Source organism: Cervus elaphus, chromosome 9 (assembly GCF_910594005.1).
Source record: "Cervus elaphus chromosome 9, mCerEla1.1, whole genome shotgun sequence".
In the NCBI taxonomy this organism is placed as follows: Eukaryota; Metazoa; Chordata; class Mammalia; order Artiodactyla; family Cervidae; genus Cervus; species Cervus elaphus.
In genome coordinates, this window is record NC_057823.1 from 45,462,596 (window position 1) to 45,486,202 (window position 23,607).

The 23,607-nt window shown below is 60.6% G+C and overlaps 1 protein-coding gene across 4 annotated transcripts; it reads left to right on the forward strand.

Moving 5' to 3' along the window:
• The first annotated feature begins 1,009 nt into the window (after window positions 1-1,009).
• APC2 (APC regulator of WNT signaling pathway 2) lies at window positions 1,010-22,519 on the forward strand. 4 transcript variants are annotated; one of them, XM_043912700.1, is made up of 15 exons: window positions 1,010-1,088; window positions 7,745-7,903; window positions 8,056-8,146; window positions 8,240-8,420; window positions 9,214-9,322; window positions 9,445-9,561; window positions 10,118-10,195; window positions 10,351-10,449; window positions 10,922-11,312; window positions 11,817-11,912; window positions 13,832-13,971; window positions 14,321-14,398; window positions 14,534-14,650; window positions 14,955-15,169; window positions 17,316-22,519. In XM_043912700.1, the coding sequence occupies exons 1-15, from the start codon at window positions 1,035-1,037 to the stop codon at window positions 22,228-22,230; spliced, it is 6,840 nt and encodes a 2,279-aa protein (XP_043768635.1). In that variant the 5' UTR covers window positions 1,010-1,034; the 3' UTR covers window positions 22,231-22,519. The 4 variants fall into 4 exon arrangements, with proteins under 4 accessions (XP_043768635.1, XP_043768636.1, XP_043768637.1 ...); XM_043912701.1 differs by having other exon boundaries at window positions 9,448-9,561; XM_043912702.1 differs by lacking the exon at window positions 1,010-1,088 and adding an exon at window positions 4,604-4,830.
• Window positions 22,520-23,607: the final 1,088 nt, after the last annotated feature.

Sequence of the window (23,607 nt, forward strand, 5' to 3'; positions counted from 1 at the left end):
CTTTCCCCAACTCCCACTTATCCGGGACCCCCGCAGTCTCCTGCGTCTCCCAGCGCCACTCACGGCCGTTTTCCCTGAAGACACCAGAGGGCGCCTATGAGCAGCGGGCGGGGCGCGTCCCTGCTCTGACCACTGCCCTGGGGGCTTGCGCGGCCTCACCCGCCCCTCCCCCTCCTCTCCCTCACCTCCAGCTCCCTCAGTTCGTTCTGGTTGTTCCTCCTGCCCTTCAGATCTCCACTCAAGTGCACTTTCCAGCAGCCCCTCAGCTCCCGGGCTGTTTCCTCCTCGGCACCCTCCTCTACCCAACATGTTCTCTTGCTGACTGTCGGCCCCTCGCCACCCGATGTCAGCTTCCCACAGACAGGGGTTTTCACTGTTTTGTTCCATGCACAGGGCCTAGCACACAGTAGGTGCTTAATAAGTATTTGGTAAATTACTGAAACCTTGTTTACTAGTGGTGTCGTCCCACCAGTTCCCCCACCCGCGCCCCGCCCCGCCCCGGCCCGTGCCCAGCGCCCAACTCAGAGCTCGCAGCCAGTGTTTGCTGAATGACTAATGAACCGAACGCGCCGTCCGGCCTCTGCGGGGACACCTTCCAAGCGAAGGGCGGCACCACCCCCGTGCCTACGAGATCTCCATCCTCCGTGGGACCCCTCCTACCGCGGCACTTCCCAACACCAACTTCCTCCGCAGCTCTCGTGAGAGCCCCTCCCGGCCTCTAGGGTTTCCCAACCCCGTCGGATCCCTGCCCCTCCCCCCTCCTCCGCTCACGCTGGTCCCGCCCCCACCTCCCTCCCTCCGGATCTCACACCACCCCTCCCAAGTCCTCAGACCTCGAGACCCCAGCCGCCCGCGCGGGTCCTCCAGGCCTCCCCTCTTTAGCCCCCTCGGCTTTAGAGACCCCGCCTGCTTGGATGTGTGACCCTGCCCCGCCCCTTGCTCCGCGCAGGCGCAGACGCCCTGGTCCTCTCCTCCCACCCCACCCCCAGCAGTCTAGGGGCGGGGCGCGGGCTGGTGGAGGTGGCCACAGCTCCATGGGGCTCCTGGGGCTGCTGAGCCTGCTGCACTCGGCCTTCTTCCGGGACCAGGTAGGCCGCGGGGGTCCAGGTCTAGTGGGTGGGGTCTGGCCGTGGGTGCGGCTGGGGCGCGTAGAGCCGCAGCCGGGGATGCAGTGAGGACGGCGAGGACTGTGGTCGTGGCATCAGGAGGCGTCGGGGCACGCGCAGTGAATCTCCGCGAGTCTGGGGTCTTGCGCGATCGCTGTGGAGACCGTTGCCAGGGAAACCGCCTCAGGTCTTTCTCAGGGCTGGGAGCCCCTCCCCCGCGCCGCAGTCAACCTCCCCCAACTCCCGGGTTTGCGCAAGCGCGGTCACCTCGTGCCCAGCGTAAAGCCTCCAAGAAAGACTTCCTCCAGACCCCTCCTCATTGAGCGGACCAGGAGACTGGTGGGAGAGGGAGGCTGCGGCTGGGGCGCGCTGTGCTGAAGCTCGACAAGCACAGGCGTCTGGAGGGACGTGCCACGCCCTGCACCTTTCCAGGCCTCAGTTTCCCCCTCTGGACGCCGAGCGTATGACTAACATCGCCCATGCTGATGTTAATACTAATGTCCATCCCACCGGGCCCGAGAGCTTTGCTACCTCTGACATCCGAATCCTGGGGCTCTAACATCCCCTCCTTAGGAGGAAACTGAGGCTGGGGGATGCAGCGGGGAGCCCCCAAGGTCATGCCTAGAGTTGGGCTGGAGCCTGAGCGTGGAGCGGATACGCCAGCACATGACACAGCCAGGAGGCCGGCGGGAGCTATCCACGGTGCTGACGGGCCGCGCGCCCGGCCCCTCCACTCCCGGGAAACTGAGGCCCAGAACCGCTGTCAGGAGACCGGGATTCAGGGACGCGGCCTGGCCCGGCAGGCTCCACCCCTCTCCCACCTCCAGTGGCATTTTCTCCTCACCTGTCAGGGCCCTGTTCAGTCACCCAACCTGAGCCCATCTCTGTGGTCTCATGACCATCTGGTGTCTTCCTGTTCCCACGCCCCTATCATCCAGCTCTGAGTCGGGGGCCACTTCTGGTTCCGTCTCCAGCTCCTGACACAGCTGAGGCTCAGTGGGGGAGGGCAGAGAATCAAGGCGGCAGAGATGCTCGAGGTCAGGCTCAGAAGATCCAAGAGTGAACCTGACTGTGTGCCGGACCAAGTGCTGAGGTGGGGGGTGGGGAGAAGACAGCCCTGTGCACTAGGGGGTGCAGATGATAGCAGGGATGGAGACTGGGAGGGGACCCCCCCGCTAGACCTGGGCACTGCTTCTCAGCACCTCCCAAGACTGAGCCTGGGGTTCTGGGAGCCTCTGAGGGTTACGAAGGCTCTTGTGGTTCTAGAATTTCCAGTGATGCCACATTCTGGCTCTGCCTCAGAGATTTACAGGGTCAAGTCTTGGGTGATGTCAGCGACATGATGTTCCAGAGGCTTGGGGACAGGGCATTTTGCCTTGGGGTCTCAGCCCTCAATACTTCAGCCACCTGATGCAAAGAGCTGACTCACTGGAAAAGACCTTGATGCTTTGGAAATTTGAAGGCAAAATGAAAAGGGGGAGGCAGAGGATGAGATGGTTGGATGGCATCACTGACTCAATGGATATGAGTTTGAATAAACTCTAGGAGACAGTGAAGGACAGGGAAGTCTGGCGTGCTGCATGCAGTCCATGGGGTCGCAAAGAGACAGACATGACTTAGTAACTGAACAACAATCCAACCCTCATGTGCTCTAGCCTTCCAGGTCAAAGACACACCCAGAGTGGTGAGAAATGCCCAGGGAGGATCTAGTGGGACTCCTGCATGAATTTAGGCAACATGCTTCCTGCCCTGAGCCTCAGTTTGCCCCTGTGTATGAGGATAGGACTGGTCATTGGACCCTCCAAGTCCCTGCCAGCTCAAATGTTCTGGCTGAGGACAGTGCCATCTGAAACTGGGTGGGGGAGCTAAGACTTCATCCCATGGGGGTGGGGGCAGTGATTCTCCAACCCACCTCCCAGTGAACCAAGTGGGAAACTGAGGTCAGAGAGAGATGTGCCCAAGGTTGTAGAGGGGAGTCAAGGTGGAGCTGAAGCTGAGGTCCTGGGCTCTGCCTTCTCCCCACCCCCACTCAGCCCCAGGACTCCTCCATGGGGACTGCCCCTGCTCTAAAGGCCTCATCATTTTCCTGATCCAACCCTACCACCCTCTGTCCTCTGTGGCCCCACCAGATGCCTGTATGCCTCGAGTGGGCTCTGATCTTTCCTGGCTCCAAGCATCAGACCTGCTGTTCCCTCAGCCTGGAAAGCTTTTCCCTTCCTTAATCCCATGCCCAATTCTGATTCATCCTGAAAGGGCCCAGCACCCATGTCCTCTTCTCAGTGCAGCCTCCCCAGCCTCTGGAAGGACTTCTTCTGCCTGCTGCACCCCTCTTCTGAGCCCTGCAGGCTGGGGACAGCAATGTCCAGCTCTAGAGGCTCTGGGACAGTCAAGGTCTGCATCCTCTCAGGGCCCTCAGCATTGTCATCCCAGGATGGGGCACACGGGGCCTCCTGCAACTCACCCAACAGGAAACAATGTGGTCCTTGTGTCCTTGGCTGCCCCTCCTGTCCTGGCCTTCCTCGCACCAGCCCTTGCAAGGGCTGCAGCCACCATCCCATTTTACAGAGAAAGAAATGGGAGGGTCTCCAGGTGAATGACTGTTTGCTCTGGTCCCCCAGCCAGGAGAAGATGGAGGCAGGCTCGAAGCTGTGTTTTGTGGCCCTGGTGCCTCCTTCATAACTTTGGGCACCAGACAGCCTCAGCCGCAGCTACAGATTCAGCTTCTGGGTATTAAACCCTCAAGTGGCCTCCAGGGACTCATTGAGGATCTGATACAGCTGGGGATGGGTACTCTGGGGACCCCAGACCTACCCCTCCTCTGGCTTCCCTTATGCAAGGCTGAATTGTGGATTCTACCTGAGACAGAGTCAGAGAGATTCAGAGAAAGTCAGGGACAGAGGAATGTGGGGAGGGACATGGAGTCACGGAGGTGCTGACACACTCTGCTAAGGAAGCGGGGAGAAATACAGGGTCCCAGGTGCTCCCCAGCGTGCCTGCCCACCCTCCAACTCACCTCCCTATGCTAGTCAGGACCCTCGAGGCCCTCCAGCTGTGTCCCCAGTCCTGGCCTGCCCTGACCCATTGGAACAAGGCCAGGCTGGATCCGTGGGGAAGGGCTTCCTGCCCCACCGCCCCTGGGGCGGCCCTCCCTCCACCCTGAGATTCTGATGTAACACCCAGGACTGGATGCTTTACTCTCAGATTCTTCAGATTCAGCCACTGCAGGTTCTAAGAGGCCATTTCACCCGGAAATGGAGTAGAGGACAAGAGGTCATGATCATTGGGGCGCTCCCTTTCCTTAGGGGGGTTCACCCACACACATACACACCCCCCCCCCCCCGAACCCTAGCGAAGGTCCGACGCCCCGCAGCCAGAGGCGGTCTCCGCCCCGGGCCGCCATTGGCTGTTGCCATGGCACCAGCCCATCTTCCCGCGCCGCCATTGGCCGCCGCGCCTGCATCCATCTCGCATCTTCCCCCGCTCGCGGTGGTCTCGTCCAGCGCCCTGAGCGGCGGCGCCGCCTGGCGAGGCCCAGACCGGGCTTTGTCCGCCCCGGAGCCCCCTGTCAGAGCCGCCGAAATCCCGGAGCCCTGGAACCTGGGCCCCGCTGCCGCCCCAGCCCTGAAAGACTGGGAGCTTGGGCGGGGCCGGCGTAGCAGCGCGGAGGGAGGAAGACCCAAGCCCTCCGCACCGCACCGCAGCCAGCCCAACCCAATGAAATAAAGTAAGCGGGCGCCTTCCTTGGGTGGAGGGCAGGGAGGGCAGCCTCCGCCTCGCCAGGAGTCTCCATCCTTTTCTCTCTGCCTTGCCTGTAAATACACAATGTGGAGACTCCATTTCTTCAGGGTGGAGCCAGAGGAGAAACTGTGTCCCAGGGAGCTAGGCGTCTGCGTCTCTGCAGCTGGTCCCATGCAAACACCCACTCACAGGTTTCAACACCCAGGCCTCCCAGAGTCTGCGGGCTGGCCAATGTGCCTAGGGGGATGCTGCTGCCTCTCTCTGGGTGTCAGTTGAATCAGAGGAAATGCGGCCTCTCGCTGCTCATTCAGACAAACCCCTAGCTGTAGGTGCTTTCCTGTTGGCGATGGAGATGTCTGATGCAGTCCCTCGAGGCAGCCTGGGATGAAGGGCAGGCAGGAGGGCTTCCAGGAGGAGGCTGCACTGTGAGGGATGGCAGGAGTCAGGAGAGGTGTTCTGGTCAGGAGAACTGCATGTGTCAAGGCCTGGGGTGGGGGGAGAAAGAGCTGCCAGGGGCAGTGACGTGGGGCCTCTGTAAAGGAGTCACAGCTTATGCTGAAGGCCCCAGGGAGCCCTGGAGGCATTGGCACAGGAGAGAAATGGGGTCCAGCTTGTGATTTTCCAAGTTCCCTCTGACTGTGTGTGAAAAGTGGATCGTGGGAGGCCAGGAAGGGGCTGGCGAGGATGCCCTGAGAGGGTCCCCCCAGGGCAGAGCTTGGGGTGGGTGATGGGAGTGTGGGGTTAGAGACCCAGGTTGGAATGAGAGGGGGGAGCCCAGCAGGTAGCCCAGCTGCCACGTTCAGTCTGATGGGGACATAGCAGTAATTACTGGGTGTGAGGGGAGTGAAAGGTCTGAAGTTCCACTGGGCCATTCCAGAAGAGCCCGTGAGGGCAGCCTTGGGAAGGGGCTGCAGGCGGGTTCTGGGTTTGGGGAATGGGAGGGTTATGCCCAGGACTACTGCTCCCCCTGGGTGGGCACATGTGGTGGCCTCCACCAGGACACAGGGCCCCCACTGGACCCCAGGGGTCTCACCGAAACTCCAGTCCTTCCTGATGCCCAGCTGGGACTCCTGGCTGAGTCATAGGCAGGATCATTACTGTGGTGGGAGGGGAAGCTGTGGTCTTCGGGCACCAGTCTCCCCCACCTGACATGCTGTCTCACATAGGACTGTCTTGTCTGCCTGTCACTTGTGGTTTGCTCCATGACAGCCATCCCACCTGGCCCTCTAGTCTCCCACAAGACAGGCCTGGCAGATTGAGTTCTCCCCATTTGTCAGATGTGCAAACTGAGGCTTGCAGAGAGGGCAGGGCTGGTATACCTCCAGCACTACCTGGACTTGTGAGCACTTGCAGGGCAGTGTCTGAGTTCCATGCATGCCTGGTGCATCCCCCACCCCCCGGCTCAGCTTCTCTTTCTGGGAACAATCTAATGGTGGTCGCCGAGACTCAGGACTGTGACAAGGTGTCAGATGACAGAGCCAGGCATGCAGTAGATCCTCCGAGTGATTAGAAAGGACTGACTCCATGTCCTGCCTGGGGCCAAGCCCCTGCACCCCTACTCCAGGCTCAGCTGTGCCCTTGGGATCCCTAGGGTGAGTGGGGGGCTCCTTGGTGGGGGAGAGAGAGGAGAATGAGTGAAAAAGTGAATGAATGGATGCGGCCAGGTGGTGGAGGGGGAGGGGAGGGGGCAGGTGTGCCCCCCCCCTGCTGTGGGCAGGGGTGGCTGACTGATTGACTTGGGGAGGGGGCTCCTAGGGAGGAGGTGGCGGAGGAGATGAGCTGCCATTGGTGTGCCTCAGACAAAGGCGGAGGGAGGGGGCATGGGCTGATGGGAAGGGAACAAAGAGGGAAGGGGGGCTGGTGGTGGGATCGCACCGTCAGGAGGGCGAAGACAAGGGAGGAGGCACTGGACAGCTGGATAGACGGAGGAGGTTGGGCCGAGTAAGGAAGGACAGCCAGACACACAAAGAAGCAAGCGGCGGTGGCCATGTGCTGGGGATGGGGCTGGAGGTCCTGGGGGCGACAGGGGCTAGCAGAGGGCTGACCAGAGGGGCACCGGGCCGAGCAGGTAGGTACTCTGGATCCAACCACTGCTTGAATGGGTGTTGGGGCTGCAGGTGTCCAGGTTCCAGACCCCTAGGTGATCCTCGCGGTTCTGGGTCTGTCTGTCCAACTGTACAGTTGCCAGGGCTCCACCATCAGCTTGTCCACCACTTTCTTAGAACCTTCATGGCATTCTTATTGTCCATCATCTGGGCCAGCTGGCAGTCTGTCCACTCAGCCTCTGGGCACCTGTGCTCATTCAGGAGAGGGTCTTGGTTTATCATCTGTCTGTCTGTCTGTCTCTGGCTGTGTGTCTAAGCCTGGTGGCATTGGGCTGGAGAGCCCACCTGCAAGTTTAAATTATCAGGTTGGGGACTACCTTGGTGGTCCAGGGGTTGAGACATAGCCTTGAATGCAGGGGGTGTGGGTTCAATCCCTGGTTGGGAAACTAAAGTCCCACGTGTCGTGGATTTGGCCAAAATTAATAATAATAATAAAATTAAATTGTCAGGCCATATGTCTGTCTAGCTGACTGTCTGTTTGTGTGTCCAGAAGCCCCCACAGTGAGGGCCAGCATCTGTCTGTGTGTCTTGTCTATTGGTCACTTTGGCTGTCTGTCTGAAAACCTGTCCAATGGCTCTGTCCCTCTGTCTCCTGTTGTCCCTGCCTGCCTGTGTCTGTCACCCCATCTGCCAGGTGGTCAGTCCCCCAGACTCCCTGGGCTAGCACCATTCTGCCTGCAACATCCAGCCACCCTGCCTGAGACCCACCCAGGGCTGGGTGGGAGGGCCAGAACCTAGGTCAGGGGCTGCCTCCTCCCCAGACCCTTGGATGATCCCTGTCTCCCACGGCCCCAGGCACTGCAGGAGCTGAAGATGACGAGCTCCGTGGCTCCCTATGAGCAGTTGGTGCGGCAGGTGGAGGCCTTGAAGGCCGAGAACAGTCACCTGAGGCAGGAGCTTCGGGATAATTCAAGTCACCTGTCCAAGCTGGAGACAGAGACGTCAGGAATGAAGGTGTGAGGGGGAGGCGAGGCGAGGCAGAGGACACAGCCTGTGGCACAGGGACAAACACAAGGGATGGGTGGGCAGGACGAGGGCATCTAACAGATGGCCAGACCTGGAGCTCCCAGGCATCACCGACCGCTCTTTCCTGCCTCCATCTTCAGGCAGTCCTGCAGCATTTACAGGGCAAGCTGGAGCAGGAGGCCCGTGTGTTGGTGTCCTCCGGGCAGACTGAGGTGCTGGAACAGCTGAAAGGTGAGGCACTGACCTGGGACTTCCTCTGCATACTGCGGGGAGGGGAGGCAGGGAGAGGTGCTTATCTTCACCTCTCTCTCCATGCCCACTCAGCGCTGCAGATGGACATCACCAGCCTGTATAACCTCAAGTTCCAGCCCCCAGCTCTGGCCCCCGAACCCACTGCCCGGACCCCTGAGGGAAGCCCAGTGCATAGCTCTGGGCCCTCCAAAGAGAGCTTTGGGGAGCTGAGCCGGGCCACCATTCGGCTCCTGGAGGAACTGGACCGGGAACGGTGAGATGGGGGGATCTCCACCCACCTTGTGAGCCCTCCTGCCCCCACCCCACCCCACCCACTGCCCCCAGGGGGCTGGTACCTCAGCCCCCTTCCCTGGCCCAACTGACCTCAACTGGAGGACAAAGAGGAGGGGGGTGTTCCTGCTGAGGGGAAGACTCCTGGGAGACGTCCCCAGGGGTCCCGGACACACAGGCATTGCCAGGGACAGGGCTGTGTCCGGTGCCAGGGCTCAGAGTCAGGCCTGGAGCCAGGGGGACTCAAGGCAATCTTTGTGGAGAAAGGGCTGCTGCCCAAGAAACCTGGGCCTGAGGCCAGAAGAAGGCAGGGTCTGGGTGCCTAGCTCAGCTGGGTCGTGTAGGGTCAGGTAGAACAGCTCTGGAGCAGGCTGGAGTTAACTCTATGCTTTGCTGTCTGACCTCAAGCAGGAACCCTAGCCCCTGCCAGCCTCAGACTTCTGCCCTGTAGAATGGGAATAACAGTGTCTCCGCACCAGACATGAAGAAGTCTGAGCCTCAAGTTTACCCTGTGTAGGCTAGAAAGCCATTATCCAGTATTGCAGAGGTGTTAACCTCTTCAGAGCCTCTCTCCGAGGATCACAGTTTACAAATGAGTTGCCTTTTTTACTTTCAATTAATTTCTGCACCCCATCCCCACCCCAGTCCCAGGAGTGCTATGGGCGCTGAGACTGCCACACTGCCTCTTAAACATGGCACCCAAGAAGTGTTCATTAAAATCAGGGTAGACAGCTCCCGGCCTGTGAGCCCGCGCCCACCGACCTGCCCTCCCCCAGGTGTTTCCTGTTGAATGAGATTGAGAAGGAGGAAAAGGAGAAGCTCTGGTATTACTCGCAGTTGCAAGGGCTATCTAAGCGCTTGGATGAACTCCCGCACGTGGAGACGGTGAGCTCCCCGGGCGGCCCAGGGGTCCACAGGGCCCCGCCTACGGCGGGGGGCGTGGAGCGGAGGTGGAGGCCCCTCCCCTTCCCGGGAGCCCCCTCACGGGGCCCGTCCGCCCCTCCCAGCAGTTCTCGATGCAGATGGATCTGATCCGGCAGCAGCTGGAATTCGAGGCTCAGCACATCCGCTCGCTGATGGAGGAGCGCTTCGGCACCTCGGACGAGATGGTGCAGCGGGCGCAGGTACGGCGCGGGCGGGCCAGTGCACCAGTGGGCGAATCAGAGCGCAGACCTTGTGGGAGGAGTCTGGGTTAGTGCGGGGTTATATACCTGTGGGCGAATCAGAGCGCAGAGGCTCCTGTGGGTGGTGCCTGTCGCAGGGGGCAAAGCCACAGCTAGAGCGGGTTTAGGCCGGACCCAGCACAGAGGGCAGAGTCCCCGGGCGATGGGGACGGAGAGGACAGTGCGAGGAACCGAGTCTGAACAAGACTTGGGCGTTGCCAGTCAAATTGCGGGACCAAGTCAGAAAGTTGAGTGTGTCTGGAGGGTAGACAGGGGTCTAAGTTTTGGGCGGGTCAAGAGTCCGGGGTTAAGGGGTGGACCTTGGGTGGGGCCAGGAAGTGAGTGGAGTCAAGTAACTGGGTGGGGTTTAGAGTGGGAGGGCCACATCGAGGAAGAAGCCCAGGGTCAGAGCCCAGGGGCTTTGACAGTGGGTGTGGCCGATTTGAGCTGAGGGCGGGGCCATATTGGGACGTGCGCGGAGTCGGGATTTCCACAGCGTGCATTTTCTCCCACTCAGATCCGTGCTTCCCGCCTGGAGCAGATAGACAAGGAACTGCTGTCCGCGCAGGACCGGGTGCAGCAGACTGAGCCCCAGGTACCAGGGCGGCGGAGCTAGAGCCCTAGTAGGTGATGACAGCCAAGGCAGTAAGGGAACCCCCAGGGCCCTGCCCCCACTACGTTGTCATGGCAGCCTGAGAGCTTTGTATGGTGCCCCTGGGCGGAAACCACAGGCCTGGCGCTCTCCCACAGGCCTTGCTGGCAGTGAAGTCGATGCCCATGGACGAGGACGCCGAAAATGAGGTCCCCACGCACCCTGAGGATGGTGCCCCTCAGCCGGGCAACAGTAAGGTGAGGGGGAGTCCAGGTCGGGGGATGCTCACAGGCGGGGTGGAGGGATGGCGGCAGCTTGGTTGGGATACACTGTGAAGTGGGTCCTGCACCCCTACTGCATTTGAAGGCCCTTCCTCCCCAGACCGCCATAAAGCTTATCCAGGTGTGGGATGGTCACCCTGAGTTGGAGTGCTTGGTGAGGCTGGGTTGTAGTCTGGAGCCTGGCGTTGGTGTGGCTACCTGTCCTATATATTTGGAGGGCATGCTAGCTTAGGAATACCCGTGATGCCGGTGGGATGGGCCTTTGGCCCTCACGGACTGGGGGCGTCTCTGCAGTAGGGTGTATGTGTGTGTTCTCTGGGAGGATGCAGGGTGAGCGAGGGCTAGCATGATGGGACTCCCTTGTTTAGGGGGAGTCACCAGGGGTTGGGGGACTGTCCCTGGCTGGGGAGTGCAGGCTCCCCACCCTGACATCTCCTGCCCCTCGCAGGTGGAGGTGGTCTTCTGGCTCCTGTCCATGCTGGCAACGCGGGACCAGGAGGACACGGCGCGGACGCTGCTCGCCATGTCCAGCTCACCCGAAAGCTGCGTGGCCATGCGCCGCTCAGGCTGTCTGCCGCTGCTGCTGCAGATCCTGCATGGCACTGAGGCCGGGGCTGGGGGTCGCAACGGGACCCCCGGGGCTCCGGGAGCCAAGGATGCGCGCATGCGCGCCAACGCAGCACTGCACAATATTGTCTTCTCTCAGCCCGACCAGGGGCTGGCACGCAAGGAGATGCGCGTGTTACACGTGCTGGAGCAGATCCGCGCCTACTGCGAGACCTGCTGGGACTGGCTGCAGGCCCGGGATGGCGGGCCTGAGGGCGGCGGTGCCGGTGCTGGTGAGTGCGCATCCTGGGCTCCCCGCGGGGCAGGGCAGGGCAGCACCCTGGGGTGTCAGGGGCCTCTGGCTTCTCCTGGGCACCTGCTTTGTGCCTGGTGCTGGCTGAGGTCTCATGGGAACCTGTGAAGATAGACTGGTGAAGGGACAACCACGAACAACCCAGGCCGCAGGGTAGATGTTCAAGAAACCATGGATTGTAGGCAACCCTCCAAACGTGAGTGCAGAGTTTGAGATTCCTAGCTTTTGTGGCTGATTGCAAAGTTAATTTCCAATGCTGAGCACCAGACTGGGTGAGGCAGGTCGCTCCTTGTTCACTTTAGAGGTTCTGTGAAGGAGGCCCCTCTACTCCGGGAGTGACTCCCACAAGCCCAGCGCACAGCACTTTGAAAAACTCTGGGGTTTTGGCAGGCCTGCAGAGTGCAGACCGCAGGGAGGGGCGGGGACGCACCAGGTAACATCTCCGGGAGTGGGAGGGCTCTGACCATGGTCCTTGTGCCTACAGCGCCGGTGCCCATCGAGCCGCAGATCTGTCAGGCCACCTGCGCCGTCATGAAGCTGTCCTTCGACGAGGAATACCGCCGTGCCATGAATGAGCTGGGTGAGTGTCCCTCATCTACCCTTGCCCCCGATCTGGTCCAAGGTCTCCAGGCCTCCTCCAGTGCAGGGCAGGCTCTGGGCCCTAGTGGTCCTGGGACTCAGGCAATGGGGGTAGGGCTGGGAAAGTCAGGAGCTGAGGTGAATCTAACCTACCAGTGGTCAGGGCGGGGCGACCCTGTGAAATTTTAGGTTTGGGAATATTACATCTTTTTCCTAACGAAGGTCCGTTGAAATGTTGGAAACAGAAATACCAAGGGCACAAATTACATTCATCTGCTTCATTTTACTCTAATACAAAATGAGGCACATACCTCTCACCTGGCAGGTGATCGGAGCACTCAGAAGTTCCCTAAGGTCTCACATGGTATGACAATGTGGGGTGAGGGGCAGGGTGGGGGGCATCTGGAGCAGTGGCCACTTTACAAGAGGGCACAGCTCTTGAGGCTTTCCTCTCTTGGCTGTTCCACAGACCCCTGGGGGTTACCAAGTCCCCTCCAGGAGGCCTGAAAGGTCACTTATTTGATGAAGTTAAGATATGATTTACCTTCTCCCCTCTTGTGGGCATGGTGTGTGCAATGCAATTTAACAGGCACTGGTACTCTGAGGACCCCTGGGCTGTGCATTCTGGGCTTGTAAGATTTCTCCATTTTAATTTATAGTATGGTAAATATTTGTTATTGGAGTATGGTTGATTTATAATGTGTTGGTTTCAGGTGTAAATTGATTCAGTTATATATATTCTTTTTTAATTCTTTTCCATTATGGCTTATCACAGGATATTGAATATAGTTCTCTGTGCCATAGAGTAGGACCTTGTTGTGTATCCATCCTGCACATGATAGCTTACCTCTGCCAACCGCAGCCTCCCACTCCATCCTTCCCCTTTGGCAACCACAAATCTGTTCTCTGTGTCTGTGAGTCTGTTTGGTAGATAGATTCATTTGTCATATTTTAGATTCCACATTAAGTAACATCATATGGCTTTTGTCTTTGTCTTTCACAGAAAATCTCTAGTTGCATCCATGTTGCTGCAAATGGCAATATTTTGTTCTTTTTTGTGGCTGAGTAATATTCCACTATATATATAAATATATAGGCTCCTAGGAGTGGATTTTTAAGATTAAGAAGCAAAAAGGCTTTGGATACCCCCCTCAACTTTGAATTATGTATCTCAACATTTTTTTCATTCTGCTATGCACATTACACACACACAGGGTCCCTTTGGAAGCTTGTGGGTTTGTGTTGCTGAGCCCCTTCCCCAGGATGGCCCCCACTGCTGTGTTCATGAGCAAAAGCACTTCACAGTCCTGAGAAGGATCCCATTGCTGAGCGAGGGGAAGGGCCGTGTGTGTCTGGGTTCCTGTACCTTTTGACCATCACCGTCCACATTCGTGAGAACCCTGTGTCCTAGTGAACAGAGGGTTGTGTGTGGGGGCCATCAGCAATGGCTCCTGAGCATATGCCATCTGGTCCGTCCTGGGGACGTGGCAGGGCACAGCCTCCCGCCCTGCCCTCAGTGGTTCGCCGTCTAATGGTTTTGAGACTTCTTGTTTGGGAAGTTGGGGGGCTTCCCTGAGGAAGTGAATCTTCAACAGAAGGGGACGCAGGAAACTGGGTGGACAGTGGGGAAGAGCACCCGGGCAGAGGGAATAGCACATGCAAAGGCTCTGTAGTTGGACCACGTGTGACTGGAGACTGAGAGTGGAAAGGAGGCAGGCGTGGAGGCACAGGGCACCGAGGGGAAAGGCAAGCCTGCCAGCAGGCTATCTGGAGGAGGTGTCCTCAGAGTCAGGTTTCAAAAGTAGGCTTGAGGAGAGCAGACTGGGGGTGGGAGAGAAGGGAGGGTGTATAGCAGAGTGACCTGTGAGGCGGGATGGCTGGGGGCACCTGACCACCCTTGCACTGCCGGGACCCCCACAGGTGGGCTGCAGGCAGTGGCGGAGTTACTGCAGGTTGACCATGAGATGCACAAGATGACCCGGGACCCTCTCAACCTGGCCCTGCGCCGATACGCCGGCATGACCCTCACCAACCTCACCTTCGGGGACGTCGCCAACAAGGTGCCTGGGTGGGCGGGTCGGCCTCACCAGGCCCAGAGTAGCACTGAGCTGTGGGACAGGTGGGGAGACTGAGGCCCAGCTTCTCCCTCAACCAGGCCACTGTCCTCTTGGCCACACTGCCCTGTGGGCTAGGGGGCCTCTGGGTTGTGGATGGAGGGCTGCGGGGGAGACCAGTATTTGCACCTGCCTGAGCCTCAGGCTCATTTGGGCAATGAAGTGACTGCTCCCCTCCCTCCATGGTGGTGAAGATGGGGGTGGGGTTCAAGCTCCAGCACATTGCAAGTGCTTGGTTAACACTCGCCCCACCTGTCCCCCCCGACATGGCATGACTTCCCTGTGCCCACCACAGGCTGCACTGTGTGCCCGCCGGGGCTGCATGGAGGCCATTGTCGCCCAGCTGGCATCAGAGAGTGAGGAGCTGCACCAGGTATCAGGAGGCTGTGGGAACACTGCGGGGGGAGGTGGAGGGCATCCCCTGCGCTTTGCTGTGTGCCGGCTGCTGCAGGCCTTTAGGGTGGGAGCCTGGCCCAGGCCCACCCTGCCTGCCCTGCCCCGCCCCCAGGTCGTGTCTAGCATCCTGCGCAACCTGTCCTGGAGGGCTGATATCAACAGCAAGAAGGTGCTGAGGGAGGTGGGCAGCATGACTGCCCTGATGCAGTGCGTCCTGCGAGCCACTAAGGTGGGTGTCGAGTGGGGCGGCTGGGAGGCGGGGCAGCCAGGGTGGGCAGGAGGCACTGGCGGCGAGTTCTCCACCTGGGGGGAAACCAAGTCAGACAACCCACTGCTTGGCAACAGGCCCACACCTGGGGCTTCCAACATTGCCGCTCAGAGAACCTGTCATAGCTGACTCCATTACTTGTTAGTTAAATTTGAAAACGCATCTGGGTATCTCACGTGGGTGCCTCTGGGGAGAGGGCCTGGTGAGTGGGCTGTGTTGTCCCCCCTACATTGTTGACCCCCTGCTGCTCCTGCCCTGCACCCAGGAGTCCACCCTGAAGAGCGTGCTTAGCGCCCTGTGGAACCTCTCGGCGCACAGCACGGAGAACAAGGCGGCCATCTGCCAGGTGGATGGTGCCCTGGGCTTCCTGGTGAGCACACTGACCTACAAGTGCCAGAGCAACTCGCTAGCCATCATCGAGAGCGGTGGCGGCATCCTGCGCAATGTGTCCAGCCTCATCGCCACCCGTGAGGACTACAGGTCAGCTGGGGGCAGGGAGAGGGGGTGGGAGGGGTCCCCGTTGGGAGGGGGGAAGGAGGTGTGGGGGAAGGGAGTGGGGAATGCTGGGGTCAGAGGAAGGAGATGTGGGGGGCACTGGGGCGGGGCTTGAGGAAAGAAGGGAAGGAGGGGGGTGCTGGGGGGTGGAGGAAGGTGTAAGGGGTGCTGGAGCGCTGGGGGTAAAGAGGTAGGGGGAGGGAGTGGGGGCATTGGAGTGGGGCTGGCAGCTCCCCCTCTGCAGTAAACTCCCCCTCTGCAGTAAACTCCCCGGGGAGCCTTACCTTCTCCTGCCAATGAGTCATCTAGATGGCCCCCTAGGTGCTATTTTTCGTATAAATATATCCCCAATACTACATGGGATATACTTGTACTACATCTTAAACTAGCTTTGTAAAAATAAACATAATATTCAAGTAATATTAATAATACTTGTTCTTTATTAAAATGTTATTCACTATGTAATAAGTAACTTACTAGGTAACATTAACAACAAGCTTCAATACTTCAACAACAATACTTCACTATGTGAACAGACATAACTTTTAAAAGTATATCCCAAACTCTGCATGTGATATACTTGTACTAAATTTTAAATTAACTCAGTAAAAAATACATAATTTTCTAAATAACATTAATAATAAATACTTGCTCTTTATTAAAATATTCATTAATATTAAGTAAAATAATACCTATTCTTCATTAACATATTTATTTCCTACTATAACATATTGCATACTTATATTGAATTTTAAATGAATTTATTAAAATAAAAATGCACCACTTTCTAAATAATAGTAATAAAAACTTGTTCTTTATTAATTTCACTTATTAATATTACTAATAAGCAATGCTTCTGATATATGAAACTACATAACTTTTAAAAAGTATACATCTAAGTATATCCCAAATATTGCATGGGATATACCTGTGCTGAAGATTTTATCAGTTAAAACATTAAGAAACAATACTTAGATTTCTGTTTCCTTTTAATACTATCTTTGTGTGTGTGTGTGCTTAGTCACTTAATTGTGTCTGACTCTCTGAGACCCCATGGACAGGGGAGCCTGGTGGGCTACAGTCCATGGGCTTCTCTGTCCATGGGATTTCCCAGGTAAGAATACTGGAGGACATTGCCATTTCTTTGTCCAGGGTCTCAATCCAGAGGTTGAATCCACCTCTCCCATATTGGCAGGTGGATTCTTTACCACTAGCGCCACCTGGGAAGCCCCCAATACTATTTTCAGTATATCCCAAATATTACATGGGATAAGTAAGTGTAAGCATTAGTTGCTCAGTTGTGTCCGACTGTTTGCGACCCCATGCAGTATAGACCTCCAGGCTCCTGTGTCATGGAGTTTTCCAGGCAAGAATACTGGAGTGGGTTGCCATTCACGTCTCTAATTACATGGGATATACTGGTGCTAATGACCTTACCCCAGTAGAGAATTCCCTGGCGTGCAGTGGTTAGGACTTGGTGCTTTCATTACCGAGGTCCCGGGTTCAGTCATCCCTGGTGGGGGAAATAAGATCTCACAAGTCATGGAGTGGACAGAAAAAAAAAAAAGTCTTATCAAGCAAAATAAAACATTTTATCTACTACTAATGCTAATAATAAATAGTACTTGGTATCTTTAGAAACAAACAGAAATCTCTAGTATAGGTATATAGAGATATACTACACACTACTATACGTAAAATAACAAGGACCTACTGTATAGCACAGCGAATTCTACTATAGTAACATAGATGCGAAAAGAATCCGAGAAAGAATGTATAAAGGTATAACAGAACCACTTTGCTGTACGTCTAAAACTAACAACATTGTAAGTCAACTATACTCCATTATAGAATAAAAATTTTTTTAAATGAGTTAACTAAATTTGACTTTACCTGAGTATTAATAACGAATTAATAGTACTGTTTAATAGTTTGATATTAATAAAAGCTTTGGCACAAGTACATCCCACCCAATGTTTGGGATACACTTACACTAAGAATTTAGCCCTGTTTTTGAAATTCGAAGTTACCTGGGCATCTTCTGTTTGGATTTGCCCCATCCTGCCGGGGAGGGTGGTGGGCCGTGTCCAGGTTGGGCGGGGCCTGACGCGCTCCGCCCCGCCTCCCGCAGGCAGGTGCTGCGCGACCACAACTGCCTGCAGACGCTGCTGCAGCACCTGACGTCGCACAGCCTGACCATAGTGAGCAATGCGTGTGGCACGCTCTGGAACCTGTCGGCCCGCAGCCCTCGCGACCAAGAGCTGCTGTGGGACCTGGGCGCCGTGGGCATGCTGCGGAACCTGGTGCACTCGAAGCACAAGATGATCGCCATGGGCAGCGCCGCCGCGCTACGCAACCTGCTGGCTCACCGGCCTGCCAAGTACCAGCCAGCGGCCACCGCGATCTCCCCGGGCTCCTGCGCGCCCAGCCTGTACGTGCGCAAGCAGCGCGCGCTAGAGGCCGAGCTGGACACACGGCACCTAGCGCAGGCGCTTGACCACCTGGAGAAGCAGGGCCTGCCGGAGGCCGAGGCCGTCTCCAAGAAGCCCCTCCCGCCCCTGCGCCACCTGGACGGCCTGGCCCAGGACTACGCCTCTGACTCGGGCTGCTTTGACGACGACGATGCGCCCTCCCTGGCCGCTGCCGCCACTGCCGCAGAGCCCGCCAGCCCCGCAGTGCTCTCCCTCTTCCTGGGCAGCCCCTTCCTGCAGGGCCAGGCGCTGGCCCGAGCCCCGCCCACCCGCCGAGGAGGCCTGGAGGTGGAGAAGGAGGCCTGTGGGGAGGCAGCCGTGGCAGCTAGGGCCAAGGCCAAGCTGGCGCTGGCGGTGGCTCGCATCGACAGGCTGGTGGAGGATATCTCGGCCCTGCACACCTCCTCTGACGACAGCTTCAGCCTCAGCTCCGGGGACCCTGGGCAGGAGGCCCCGCGAGAAGGCCGTGCCCAATCCTGCTCACCTTGCAGGGGACCTGAGGGGGGGCGGCGGGAAGCGGGCGGCAGCAGGGCTCACCCACTGCTGCGGCTCAAGGCAGCCCACGCCAGCCTTTCCAATGACAGTCTCAACAGCGGTAGCACAAGTGATGGGCACTGTCCTCGTGAGCACTCACGGCCCTGCTCACTGGCTGCTCTGGCTGAGCACCGAGAGGGGCCCCCACGTGGCCAGGCGCGGCCCAGCCGGCTCGACCTCAACCTGCCCGGCGGCCAGGCTGAGCCTGAGGCCCGGGATGCCAAGGCCACAGACGCCCACGTGCGTACCATCAAGTTGTCGCCCACCTACCAGCATGTGCCGCTGCTGGAGGGTGCCACCAGGGTGGGTGCAGGGTCCCTGGCCCCCGGGGCCCGGAAACAGGCCTGGCTGTCCACAGAGGGCCTGAGCAGTGTGCCTGAGAAGCTAGCAGTCGAGAAAGCACCCCTCTGCCTGTCCCGCTGCAGCTCGCTGTCCTCGCTGTCCTCAGCTGGCCGCCCGGGGCCCAGCGAGGCTGGGGACCTAGACGAGAGTGACTCTTCCCTGGAGGGGCTGGAGGAGGCTGGCCCTGGTGAGGCAGAGCTGGATGGGGCCTGGAGGGGTCCGGGGGCCACCTCCCTGCCCATGGCCATCCCGGCACCCCAGAGGGGTCGGGGCCTGGGGGTGGAGGATGCCACACCGTCCAGCTCCTCTGAGAACTGCATACAGGAGACACCGCTGGTGCTGAGCCGCTGCAGCTCAGTCAGTTCACTGGGCAGCTTCGAGAGCCCGTCCATTGCCAGCTCCATCCCCAGTGACCCGTGCAGCGGACTGGGCAGCGGCACGGTCAGCCCCAGTGAGCTGCCTGATAGCCCCGGGCAAACCATGCCACCGAGCCGCAGCAAGACACCGCCGCTGGCCCCAGCACCACCAGGCGAGCGGGAGGCCACCCAGTTCAGCCTGCAGTGGGAGAGTTACGTGAAGCGCTTCCTGGACATTGCCGACTGCCGGGAGCGCTGCCGGCTGCCCTCCGAGCTGGACGCAGGCAGCGTGCGTTTCACCGTGGAGAAGCCCGACGAGAACTTCTCGTGTGCCTCCAGCCTCAGCGCACTGGCCCTGCATGAGCTCTATGTGCAGAAGGACGTGGAGCTGCGGCTGCTGCCCCCTGCGTGCCCAGAGCGTGGCAGTGGAGGAGGCGGAGGCCCGGGGCACCGCCGACGGGACGAAGCCAGTGGCTGTCTGGAAGGGCCGGTGTCCACTGATCAGGAGCTGGAGCTGCTGCGTGAGTGCCTGGGTGGGTCCGTGCCTGCCCGGCTCCGCAAGGTGGCCTCGGCACTGGTGCCTGGTCGCCGCGCGCTGCCTGTGCCGGTCTACATGCTGGTGCCTGCCCCGGCCCATGAGGACGACTCCTGCACTGACTCGGCCGAGGGCACTCCAGTCAACTTCTCCAGCGCCGCCTCCCTCAGCGACGAGACCCTGCAGGGACCCCCCAAGGATGGTGGGCATTTGGATGGGCAGAAGCCCGCGGGTCGTGCCGCCCCCACCAGGCAGCCTGCTGGGCAGCGGCACAGGGTGGGGAGCATGGGCCGGAGCACAGAGCAGCCCCGGGGGGCTGGCAGGAGCCGGGCAGGGCTGGAGCTGCCCCTCCGCCGGCCCCCAAGCACCTGCAGGGACAGCCTGCGGGACAGCTCCCGCCCAGGCCGGGAGCATGGGGATGGGGCTCTGCAGTCTCTGTGCCTCACAACGCCCACTGAGGAGGCTGTGTACTGTTTCTATGGCAATGACTCAGATGAGGAGACGGCCACAGCAGTCACAGCAGCACCCCCACGGCGGGCATCCGCGATCCCCCGGGCGGTGAAGAGGGAGTGCCCAGCTGGTGCCAGGAAGGAGGTGCAGGCTGTGCCCAAGGCTGCACCCAAGGCGGCACCGCCTGCCCGGGCCCAGCCCAGCCTCATTGCAGATGAGACACCACCATGCTACTCCCTGAGCTCCTCCGCCAGCTCCCTCAGCGAACCTGAGCCCTCCGAGTGCATGGCCAGCCGGCCCCGGGTCCACAAGCCAGGGCTCACCAAGGACCTGGGCCCCGGGGGCAGTAAGGATGGCACCCTCAGCCCGCAGGCCGAGGCAGAGCTGCTCCAGCGCTGCATCGGCTCAGCCTTGCCCAGGCGCCAGCCCCAGGTGTCTGGCCCAAGGCGCCGCCCACCCCGAGAGGCCCAGCCAAAGGAGCGTGCAGCAGAAGGGCCCCGGGAGCGCAGTGAGGAGGCGGCCAGCTCAGACCATGCCTCAGACCTGGATAGCATCGAGTGGCGTGCCATCCAGGAGGGCGCCAACTCTGTTGCCACATGGCTGCACCAGGCCGCAGCGGCGGCTGCCCGCGAGGCCTCCTCAGAGTCTGATTCCGTTCTGTCCTTTGCAACAGGGCAGTCGGTGGGTTCCACCCTGCAGCCCACCCTGCATAGGAAGGGGCGTCAGCCAAAGGCAGAGAGCCAGCCAGGTGGTGCCCTGCGGCCAGAGAAACCAGAAGGGGCCCTCACCCAGCGCAGCAGCAGGCCGGAGAAGCTGCGTGGCACTCAGAAGGCCCCGAATGGGGTGCCGGCGGTGCTCCGGGGACATACAGTGATCTACATGCCCAGTCCGGCCACCCGGGCACAGTCCAGAGGTGCCCCTGGTCCCCGCATTGCGGCAAGAAAGATGGGAGCCCCCAGCCCCGTGCAGCCGGCGGCCCCCACCAAAGCCCCCAGCACAGGGCAGCAGCGGTCTCGGAGCCTGCACCGGCCTGGCAAGATCTCAGAGCTGGCAACGCTCAGTCCCCCGCAGAGAAGTGCCACACCACCAGCCCGCCTTGCCAAGACCCCGTCGTCAAGTTCCTCTCAGACCTCACCGGCCTCCCAGCCTCTGCCCAGGAGGTCGCCCCCTGCTGCCCAGCCTGCAGGGGCCCTGCCCGGCCCCAAGGCCTCCCCAGTGCCCAAGACTCCAGCAAGAGCCCTGCTGGCCAAGCAGCACAAGACGCAGAAGTCACCCGTGAGAATCCCCTTCATGCAGAGGCCCGCCAGGCGGGGGCCGCCGCCCTTGGCTAGGGCAGCCCCGGAGCCAGGCCCTAGGGTCCGGGTGGGCGCAGAAAGGGGCCCTGCAACCCGAGGGGGCCGCCTGGGCCTGGTGCGCGTGGCCTCCGCCCGCTCTAGCGGCAGCGAATCCTCCGAGCGCTCGGGTTTCCGGCGGCAACTGACCTTTATCAAGGAGTCGCCGGGTCTGCTCCGCCGCCGACGCTCGGAACTGTCAGCACCCGAGGCCACCAACCCGACCACCCAGGCTGCCTCGCCCTGCCGCGGCCGGCCAGCACTACCCGCTGTCTTCCTCTGCTCCTCGCGCTGCGATGAGCTGCGGGCAGGCTCCCAGCAGGCCCCGGCCCCGCAGCGGGCCCCCGCGGCCCGGCCCCGCCCCAGCGAGCGGCAGCCTCGGCGCACCAGCTCCGAGAGCCCGTCCCGCCTGCCCGTCCGCACGCCGGCCACCGGGCCCGAGACGGTCAAGCGCTATGCCTCCCTACCCCACATCAGCGTGGTCCGCAGACCGGATGCCACCAGCTCCGAACCTGCAGCGGACGCCACCCGCCGCAGCAGCGCAGGGGAGGCCGGGCCGCTGCCCAGGGTGGCCGCGCCGGGCACCACGTGGCGCCGCATCCGGGACGAGGACGTCCCGCACATCCTGCGGAGCACGCTGCCCGCCCGAGCACTGCCGCTGCTGGGCTCCCCGCCAGAGGACGGCCCGGCCGGCCCGCCGCAGCGCAAGACCAGCGACGCCGTGGTCCAGACTGAGGACTTCGCGGCCGCGAAGACCAACTCCAGCACGTCCCCGTGCATGGAGAGCAGGGCTCCCCCCCAGGCCACGGTCGGCGGCCCCACCTCCCTTCTTGGCAGCGACGTGGACGGGCCACCCGCCAAGGCGCCCGCCCCCACCCCCTTCGTCCCCGCCAGCCGGCACGGCTCCCCCAGCCGCTCCGCCCGCGTCCCCCCCTTCAACTACGTGCCCAGCCCCATGGTGGCGGCCACCGCTGACTCCGCCGTGGAGAAGGCCCCCACCCCCGTCCCCACCAGCCTCCTGGACTAGTGGCCAGGACTGGACTTCCAGAACATCCTCTCCTGGCCCAGGGCCGTCTGGCTGCCCCGAGGGTGGTCCCAGGACCCGCCTGCCACCACCCCCCCAGGGCCCCGCCCTCCGAGCCTCACCCCTGCCCACACGGGCCTCGCACTCACGCGTAGACGCTTGCTTTTGAGCTAAGGAAGCTTCTGGAGGAAAGTAAGCTGCGGGCTGGAGCGCGCGTCACCGCAAGGGGGCGCCCACGAGGCGCCCGCACGGAGACCACCCTCCTGGCACGGGCGGTCCTCAGCGGTGCCCTTCTGGGTTCCTGGCCCTGCCGGGCCCGGCGTTAGCACCACACTTGCTCCCCTCCCCTCTGGGGAACGCATGGGGGTAGGGAGGGAATGACAGTGCCCGCCGAGGTGGGGACGGGGCTGAGAGGGTGGCGGCTGCAGGAGCCTGCCAGGCGGGGGGCGGGGGTGGGGTGGGGTGGGGGCGGAGGCGGCTGCGCATGCGCAGGAGAAAGCCTGTAATTACAGGCAGGGCCGGGTAATTGGTTAACTACGACTTAGCTGGTATGTTTTCCGTCTCGGCCTCAGCTGGGGGCGTGCGGGAGGGGCGTGTCTGCGCCCGGCAAAAAGCCCACCCCAACCCCAGACAGACACGCGCAGGGAGCCTGGAGCACCCCGAAACTGGTCGGGGCCGTTGGGGACACAGGGCGTCCCCGCAGTACTCGTAAGGAACCAGTAGAGGCAGGCGTGCCGGGAGGGTCGTGGCTGAGGAGACCGAGAAACGGAGGGGAGGCCGGGGCCTACCCAACCGCCCAGTAGCCAGGCCTGGACCACGGGACCTGGACCGCACTCTGCGGGAAGTGCTCCCCGCGGGCGCTTGCCCGGTCCCAGGCCTTTGCCTTTCACCCTGAGTCCTTTTCCTTGGATCTGCGGGCTCCGTGGGGCGTGGCATCCTCCCGGGGGCCAGCACACCTGCCCGAACAGCCGATCTCCCTTCCCTGAGGAGCCCGGCTGTGGGCGAGAGCCGGGAGCTGCTCTCAGCCGTCCTATGAATCTGCAGTCACACCGCCCTGCCGGGCTGCTCTGGGGGCCGGGGACAGTGTGCCGGTTGCTATCCCTTCTCTGGGAGGAGGGGGGCAGAGCCAGGTGGAGAGGAGGTGCTGAAGGAGCCCTGCCTCCGCCCTCCTCGGACGCCGTGCTGCCGCTCCTTAAGACACACGCTGCGACATCGAGTCCCGCAGGCCAGGGGCTCGGCTTGAGGGCCAGGGGCGGAAGCAGGACTCAGGAAGGGCTGCACCACGTACTACTCCTGCGGAGTGCGGTGGGGACTGAGCAGGCACTAGAACAGCCACTGCTGACCCTGAGGCCCCTCTCCAAGGCGGATAAGACACTCCTC